General features: G+C 54.2%; 1 protein-coding gene across 1 annotated transcript in view; it reads left to right on the plus strand.

Annotated features, from left to right (window-relative positions):
* Positions 1-8,671, plus strand: part of LOC105540962 (mannosyl-oligosaccharide 1,2-alpha-mannosidase IC-like) — a 19,899-nt gene that overhangs the window by 9,448 nt on the left and 1,780 nt on the right. The window contains exons 6-8 of the mRNA XM_011981752.1: positions 3,848-4,067; positions 6,623-6,795; positions 8,253-8,368. Of these exons, the coding sequence (XP_011837142.1) occupies positions 3,848-4,067; positions 6,623-6,795; positions 8,253-8,368 (509 nt within the window). The remainder of the gene's footprint in view (positions 1-3,847; positions 4,068-6,622; positions 6,796-8,252; positions 8,369-8,671) is intronic.

Consider the following 8,671-nt stretch of genomic DNA (forward strand, 5'->3'; position numbering starts at 1 on the left):
AAAAAAAAAAAAAAAGAAAAAAGAAAAAAAAGAGAAGTTCCTTCCACAATTCTGTTGTGCACCTGGGGTCAGAAAACCACCAGGTTAGACCAGTGTCCAGCTGGGGTGGGCCTGGGAAGGTCAGACAGTTCAGACTGGGCACACCTCTGAGTGTCACGGCAGGAGACAAGAAGAACAGGGAGAGCTTTGGTCACTTTGGCCTCCTCTGGGCCAGTGCTCTAAGTACCTCATCTTCTTTAGCCCCCATCTTACAGATGATGAAACTGAGGGTCAGAAAGGCCCAAGGTCCAGATAGCAGCAGGTGTCAGAGCGAGGACACAAATACGGGTCCAACTCCAGATCCAGTGGGCTGGCCTCTGCTTACCAGCGGCCAAGTCACAGAGGGGCCTGGCTTGCCTGAAACCCCTCCCACGAGTGCTCAGATGGGGCTCCTGCAGGCGGCAAAGGAAGGAACAGCCAGTGCCAGGCACTGAGCCAGGCTTCGAATATCCTGTTCTTTAATCCTCACAACCGATCCAGGAATCATTATTCCCATTTTATAGATGAGCAAAGTGAGTCTACAGTAAAGTGAAATAACTTGCCCAAAGTCATCTAGCTCCTAAATCGCAGAGCTGAGAATCAAACCCAGGCCCCTCGCCACTCTGGGCTCACTGCCTATGGGTTAGCCCTGCTCTGCAAGGAACAGTACAAATATTTTTGTTAATACTGTAAAAAAATAAACCCTGGTCTTGCACCCCAGTTAGCTCCTTGCACCTCTGCTTGCTGTGATTTAAACCTTTTACCAGTCGTCTGCCAGCCTGCGCTGTCTTGTGTTTTGTTTTAAAAAGCCTTGTTTTTTATCTTTGCATCTGCGTGTCTCAGTTGTGTCTTCAAAGAGGCACTGGTTTATAATTTCCTCTTGACCGCAATTACTTAGCTTGGGGCCAACCCGCAGTGGAAATAACCTGTGGGAGGCGGTCTGGAAGGTGCAGATGCCAGCTCTGGTGTATGGCATCCTGAGGTCTTCCTCAGATGTCTGTGTTCTCTCCAAAGTGTTGACAACTGGTGACTCTGACCCAGGTTTCTGAGCCCTGACACTCCTCCCCTGCGCCACACACTTAGTGCCGCCGAGCAGCTGCCGGGGACATGGCTCTGCCCGGGAACCAGGCCGGGCCCAGAGCAGACCCCCGCCTGCAGCCCGGCTGCTCTGCAGGTGTCCTCAGCACTCCCCCATGTGGAGCAGGTGCCCTGGCATGTCACATTGTCAGCGCTTCTCCATCTGCCACTCAGTGTGGGTCCTGCAGCCAGCCCACCAGCCCTGGGCCCTGACAGGAGAGAAAAAAGAAAAAACAGACCCAGGAGTGAGCGAATGTTCCTTGAGCATCTCCTGTGTGTCGGGCACTGGCTGGAGGCTGCTGGTGGTGGCTTCTGCTGTCACACGGCACTCAGAGTCTGAGAGAGGGACAGATACACAACAGAAACATACGCCAAGTAGGAATTGCACCATGTAGAAGGGTGACGGGCCCATAGTAATGGCAGTGGCATTGCTGGTTTAAATTGCAGCGTTCTCTCCAAGGAAGTGACATTCTGGAGGAGGTGGAGTTAGCAGAGTCAGGGCTGGAGCATGCAGGGAGGAGGCACAGCACCAGCCAAGCCCCGAAGCAGGGAGAAAAATGCAGCCTTCAAGAATGCCACCTTTGCAGAGAGACTTTCCCAGACCTCACTCTGCAAAGTACAGCACTGCCCCCACCCCAGCTCTTTGTTTTGTTTTGTTTTTGTTTTTGTTTTTGAGACAGAGTCTCACTCTGTTTCCCAGGATGGAGTGCAGTTAGTAGAGATGGGTTTTTGCCATGTTGCCCAGGCTGGTTTCAAACTACTGGGCTCAAGTGATTCATCTACCTCAGCCTCCCAAAGTGTTGGGATTACGGCATGAGCCACTGTGTCCAGCCCCTCCCCGCCTCCCCCTGCATTTTTTAGTCTCATCCTCTCACTTTGTTTTATTCAAAATGCTGATCACAAATGGTACCTCTGGGCCAACTGTGGTGACACACACCTGTAATCTCAACACTTTGGGAGGCCTAGGTGGGTGGATCCCCTGAGGTCAGGAGTTCAAGACCAGCCTGGCCAACATAGTGAAACCCTGTCTTTACTAAAAATATAAAACATTGCTGGGGGTGGTGGCACACGCCTATATAATCCCAGCTACTTGGGAGGCTGAGGCACGAGAATGGTTTGAACCTGGGAGGCGGAGGTTGCAGTGAGCCAAGATGGTGCCACTGCACTTCAGCCTGGGTGACAGAGTCTAAGACTGTGTTTCAAAACAAAACAAATTGCGCCTCTCGTGTACATTTGGTTTTGTTGGGAATTCCCTGCACTAATGGGCGAGCTCCCTGAGGCAGAGTCCAGGCTCCTCTCCTGCACACCTGTAGCCGCAGTACCTAGCACAGCACTGACACCAAGGAAATATTACATGGCTCCCGGAATATTGGAAGCCAGGAGAGTACCTGAGTGAAAAGAGGCCGGTGTGGGTGAAGTAGGGTGTGAGAAGGGAGGGACAGGAGACAGACTAGAGAGGAATCATAGGGGCCAGTAATTACTGGGGACTCGCTCTGTGCTGGGAAATAGGCCAAGCCCTGCAGGTGTATCTCATTTAATTCTCACAACCCTTTGAGGCAGTTAATGCTCTTATCCCCAGTTTACACGTTAGGAAACTGAGGCACAAAGAGAACATACAACCTGCCCAGTGTCACACAGCGTGGAACTGGTGGAGATGGGATTTGAACCTGACGAGTCTGTGCCCCAGAGCCATGTCCATAGCATCAGGTCCACCCTCAGGGTCCAGATCGTGGAGTCTTGGAGGCCCCTCTGGTCTTTTCACATAAGGGCACTTGGAAACTACTGCAGGTTCTAAGCAGGCAGATGATATGATCCGGTGTGTTAATTGCAGAGTACAGAGAGCCCCTGGAGAGTAGATTGGAGGGGTGAGAGTGGAGGCAGAGGCCTGGCAAGGGGCCCAGAGGACCCCAGCCATGGGCCAGGCCCCATCAGCCCATGGAGTCTGGTCTCAAGGCTGTGTGAGCAGCTTCCTTCCTCCCCTGGGTCCCCAGGGCTCCTGGGACTGACAGCAGTGTGACCCCCTCATGTCCCCGACATCCCAGAGTTTTTACAACAGCATCACCTCCCTTCCCACCAAAAGGCATGGCCATCGGGTAGAGGAAGAAGCAGAGCTCTGGACAATGTGGGGTATTGTTTCTAGGCTGGTGTGGCTGCATGGCCTGGGACAAGCTGCCCCTCCCATTTGTCTGTGTAGGACGCTACAGCCCAGGTGCCTGGCTTGCGGTAGGCATTAAATGAGGAAACGTGTGACAAAATACCGTAGAGAGCAGCTCTTAATTTTCTGCAGGTTCTTTTTGAGAAACTGAGAAGAAGAGATGGACACTCTTCCCATAAAGATGCACATCCACTAAAAAGTGTTGGGTGCAGTTTTAAGGGCCTGGACCCCTGAAGCCTGTCCACAGGCCCGGTGGGTTTCTGGTTAAGATCAAACAGAGGACATAATGGAGGAGGAGGAGGATCACCTTAAAATATTTTTTAATGTTTTTTAAAACGTGGAAGATTTTTTAAAGACTGAGAGACTTGCCCTGGGGAGCTGCCGTGTGTCTGAGCCTCCCAGTGAATAGCAGCCCCTCCTGTGCCCTGGCAGGCATCTTGACCAGCAGAAATCAGTGGGCCTCCTTTGCCTGGGATGGAGGGCTTGGCAGAGCTGCCCTTGCTACTGTCTCCAAAATGTTCATTTTCCATCCTTTCCCCCCCTTCTCTGTGCCCTCCCACGCCCCTTCTCCCTGCCCAATCCCCACCTTGCTCCCAGGCGATAGAGACCTACTTGCTGAATGTCTCTCCCGGGGGGCTGACCTACATCGCCGAGTGGCGAGGGGGGATTCTGGACCACAAGATGGGGCACCTGGCCTGTTTCTCCGGGGGCATGATCGCCCTTGGCGCCGAGGATGCCAAGGAAGAAAAGAGGGCCCACTACCGAGAGCTCGCAGCCCAGATCACCAAGACGTGCCACGAGTCATACGCCCGCTCAGGTAACCCTGCAAGGGGAAGGGGCAGCAGGAGAGACTGAGGCTAGACACCAGGAAGAACTGGAAAGACCAGCAGCAGTGAGTCAAGGGAGCACATGGCCTTAGGGAAGCCTCCCGTTAGAACTTAGGTAGAATTTGAGAGATGTGCTGTCCAGGCTCCGAGACTGTACCCTGAATGAAAGGGAAACTAGTACAGATGCAGGAAGCGCTTTGCTTGTACCCGATGCTCTTCCGCCCTTGACACACATCATCACTGAACCTCACCACACAGATGAGGAAACTGAGGCTCAGAAATTACTTGGCCAAGGTCCCTTGAGAGGGGCATGGAGTAAAGGATCCTCCAGCTCTGGAGGCAGAAACGGCAGCTTCCTGAGCCCAGCACATGTCCCACCCTGAGTCCCATGCCTTCGAATGTGCTTCTGCCTTTCCCCCGGCACCCTCCTCAGAGGGGGTCTCACCGCCTCCTGCTCCCACCTGTTTAGTCACCCTCTTTGACCCGTGACCACCGGAAAGCCTGAGAGCTTGGTCCTCCCCACCCACCACTCACCACTGAATTGTCAGATGCTAGAGTCAGAGGTCACATTTGAGAGCCTGAGCCTGGCTCCTCATTCTACACAGAGAAGCGGAGTCAGCCCAGAGGGGGAAGTGACTTAGCCAAAGTCACACTACAGATAAGGAATTGATCCTGGGCTGGAACCCAGGCCTTCTGATGCCTGGTTCCACCCCGTGTGCAAACTACACCCCTCAGAAAAATCCCCGGCCCCCATGTGGTCCCAGGAGACGCCCGCTGCTCCCAGTGGTAATCCCAGTGTTGGCTGGAGGGGACGAGCCAAGATTTGCAGTAAAAATCCCAGGCTCAAGCGCCGCTCTGCCACTGCCAGCTGGGCAGCCTCTGTTTTCTTATCTGTTCGATGGAAATAATGACACAGGTTTCAGAGTGAGGCACAGGGTCCCATGAGAAAGTACTTTGGCAGCCGCCTTCTGCCAGCAGCACTGCAGCCACTTGCTGACGGTCCACCGCGATGTGTCTGTGCCCGCCTCAGCTGAATGGGGTCTCCTGGAGCTGTTTCCAGGAAGTCAGAGATTCGCAATGGGTCTTTAAAACTGGTCGTCCATTCTCTTCAAAGAGCTCACTCTGCCAGGGCCATAAACAAATAACAAATCTCAGGAATAATAAAAAGCTCACTATTTGTCTGAGACAATCAGCCCAGACCATAAAAGACAGCCGCTTAATAGAGCATATTGTTCCAGCCAGCCTCGGCTTGTCCCGTGGACGCCTGCAGCAGCGGCTCCTGCCTTCACCCCACTAGCGACTTGGCAAAACGACTGTTTTCTGATGGCCAGGAGCTGCTACGCCGTTTGAAAAGATTCGAGAGGCTAGGGTCTAGCTAATTCCTCTTCCCCGAAGCCCTCCGTGGAAGAGTGGAAGTCCTGCAAACCTCTAGCCCCTGCCTCTAGAGTCAAAGCAACCCAGGGCCTCTCAAGGTTTTGAACCCTGGTGGGAGGGAAGAGGGCTCACATTAGGAATGGAGCTGGGGACTCGGGTGACCTGGACAGGAGGGACAGGCATTAAAGGTTGAAGGATCTGGCCCTCATACCCTACATGCTGGGCCTCTGAGGGTTAGACCCAGGAGGGAAAGAGCACCACCCTAGGAGAGGCATCAGACACATCCAGGGTCAAGTCCCAGCTCAGCCACAACTCGCTGTGTTACCTTGGGCAAATTACTTAGCCTCTCTGATCCTCAGTTTCCGCCTGCGTGAGAGGGATAGTAGCAATTACCTTACTAAAGAACCATGTTTTAAGAATTGAAATAGTGTATTAAAGCACCCAGCACAGCCTTTGAAATCATACGCGGTGACTGCAGAGGTGGTTACAATTATGGCCGTACAACAAGAATGACAGCACATTGCCCCAAAACAAAACAGTGACAATAACAGAACCCAGGCTTCCTCGGGCTTTCCTTCCTCAGCTCCCTTTGTGGAAGTAGGTGCATTCCTGGGCAATCTTCCCTCCATTTCCACCTCAGCTGTTCCCAAACTCTAGAAGTTCTGGGAGGTGTTAAAAGCAGTTTTCTGAGAGAGAGGGTTCGGTGGAGAAGCCTCATTGCATGTTAGCATATTAAAGGATCTGATAAATCTGCAGATGGGAGACTCACTTTGTTTAACCCTCGGTTCCCCAGATGTGTTGAAACCCGAAACCCTCTTGGCTGAGGTCTGGCTAACCTCTTGCAGAGCTATTGCCTCATAGTACACAGTCAATGGAACCCCGCCCAAACCTTCACCTACCCAGACTGCTGAGTAGCTCATCTGGACTCTGAGTCCAAAGCTGCTCACATTTCCAGTCCCCGAGGATCTTGTTTTGTCCAGCCCAGTTCAAGAGGGAAGCTGGGCATCTGCCCGCTGCAGCCTTACGCAGCAGTCCAGGCAGGGGCGCCCCACACCCACACACCCCTGACATCACCCTGGCCGTGGGCTCGAGGCAACTGACATCTCTCCTGGATCCCGAAAAGCAGGAGGTGGGAGGACTGACCTGGGCCTCTGCTTGGCTGTTTCCCCAGACACCAAACTCGGGCCCGAGGCCTTCTGGTTTAACTCCGGCAGAGAGGCCATAGCCACGCAGCTGAGCGAGAGCTACTACATCCTCCGGCCAGAGGTGGTGGAGAGCTACATGTACCTGTGGCGACAGACCCACAACCCCATCTACAGGGAGTGGGGCTGGGAGGTGGTGCTGGTGAGTGGGCCCCAGGGATGGGCAGCCAGGTGCCAGATGCCCCCTGAGAATTCACAGACAGGCTGGGTGCTAGGTGTCCTGGCTTGGGCACGGAGTGGAAGTCCAAGCCACACTGACCTCTGGCCACAGTTCAGAGTGCAAAGGGTCAAGGTGATGGTTACAGAGCCAAGAGTTCCCAGCTGGGCAAAGTTGTCCTGAGACAGGACAGGGCAGACTTGTGAAGAGGGTTCTGAGTGCCCATGGCCTTGGGGCCTGGGATCAGGCCTCAGTAAACTTAGAGGGTCAGAGGCTAGGCAGCTGTCTAGAGCACCACGCGGGCACCACTGTCCCAACAGACGCTTTCTTGATCCCGAAGCTGGGCAGCTCACCTCCGCCTCCCTCCTCTTCCCACAGGCAGCCCAGCCCCAGGGAGCCCCCACCCTAGTCTCTACTGGCCCTCGAGGCCTACCCTGCCCTCAGCACCCAGCCCCACACCTAGGTGGAAATTTAATGGCTCTCTTGGGGGAGGTGTCAAAGGCAGGTGTGGGGATTCCAGAAGGTTCCCTGGTGGATGCTGAGCCTTCTCTGCCCCTATCTCCCCAACCACCCCCATGCCCACTCCGAGCATTGCACTCAGACGGGGTCTGGGGCATGCTCAGGTTCACTGGCCCTGTTAAGTCCACCTGCTTCCCCAGGACCATTGCTCTTGGCCCTCAAGCATCTTGTGCTCCTATGTCCAGTCCACAGACCCCTCAGTGGGTAGAAATTGTATTTATCAGCCTATAGGCAACATGGCAAAACCCCATCTATACAAAAAAATACAAAAATTAGCCAGGCATGGTGATACACGCCTATAGTCTCAGCTACCTGAGGGGCTGAGGCAAGAGGACTGTTCGAACCCCAGAGGTTGAAGCTGCAGAGTGAGCTATGGTTGCACCACTGCACTCCAGCCTGGGTGACAAAATGAGACCTTGTCTAAAAAAAAAAAAAAAAAATGCATTTATATAGAAAGATGAATGGCTTGGCCCACTCGCCTCCAGCCCAGGGGCCGTCTCTCCTGAGAATCCCTGGGGTGCCAAGTCCATCCCCAAATCCCAGCCCATGGCCATCACCAGTGGTCTCTCTTCACCTCTGCTTACCACTGTGGGTGAATCTGTGAGAGCAGCCTAGTCCCCTGAAACACGAAGAGAAGCTTCCTCTAAGTTCAAACCGGGTGGAGAGCTCAGGACAGGCAGCCCATCGGGCCGGAGCTCTCAGGTGTAGGGGGAGGGAGTGTGGCCCCTCCAGCCTGGGGACAGGTGGCTAAACCCTGAAAGAATAATTTGATCTTCTGTTCCCACAAATGCCAGGAGTCCCCAGCCAAGGGGTTGGGGTGCTGTCTGCTTTCTAGCTCCAGCCTGCCAGGCATGCACAAGTCTTGAGGGGCCTTTCCTGTCCCGTGTTAAGGCTGTTTTCCTCCTCCTCTTCCCCTTCCTCAGGCCTTGGAGAAATACTGTCGGACAGAAGCCGGTTTCTCCGGGATCCAAGACGTGTACAGTAGCACCCCCAGCCACGACAACAAGCAGCAGAGCTTCTTTCTCGCGGAGACACTAAAGTGAGCAGCGTGGGCTTTTCCTAGGGATGGACAGGTGGGCGGTTGGGGGCGGGGGTCTGCAGTCCCTCCCTTCCACAGTCATGTTCTGTGGTCACAGGACGGGAGCCCAAGAGGGGTGAAGGGCTTGGGATCCAGAGGGCTGCACCCCAGGGGTGAGCCTTGGGCCAGGCCGTTTTCTTGGAGAGTGAGACTAGGCTAGAATCCAAGTTCCCTAGGGATGCACCGTGTGATACCGCAGGTTCTTTCAGTTGCCCACCTATCTCCGCAGGTTCCTTCAGTTGCCCACCTATCTCCGCAGGTTCC

Source organism: Mandrillus leucophaeus, unplaced genomic scaffold, assembly GCF_000951045.1.
Source record: "Mandrillus leucophaeus isolate KB7577 unplaced genomic scaffold, Mleu.le_1.0 Scaffold23, whole genome shotgun sequence".
Lineage (NCBI taxonomy): Eukaryota > Metazoa > Chordata > Mammalia > Primates > Cercopithecidae > Mandrillus > Mandrillus leucophaeus.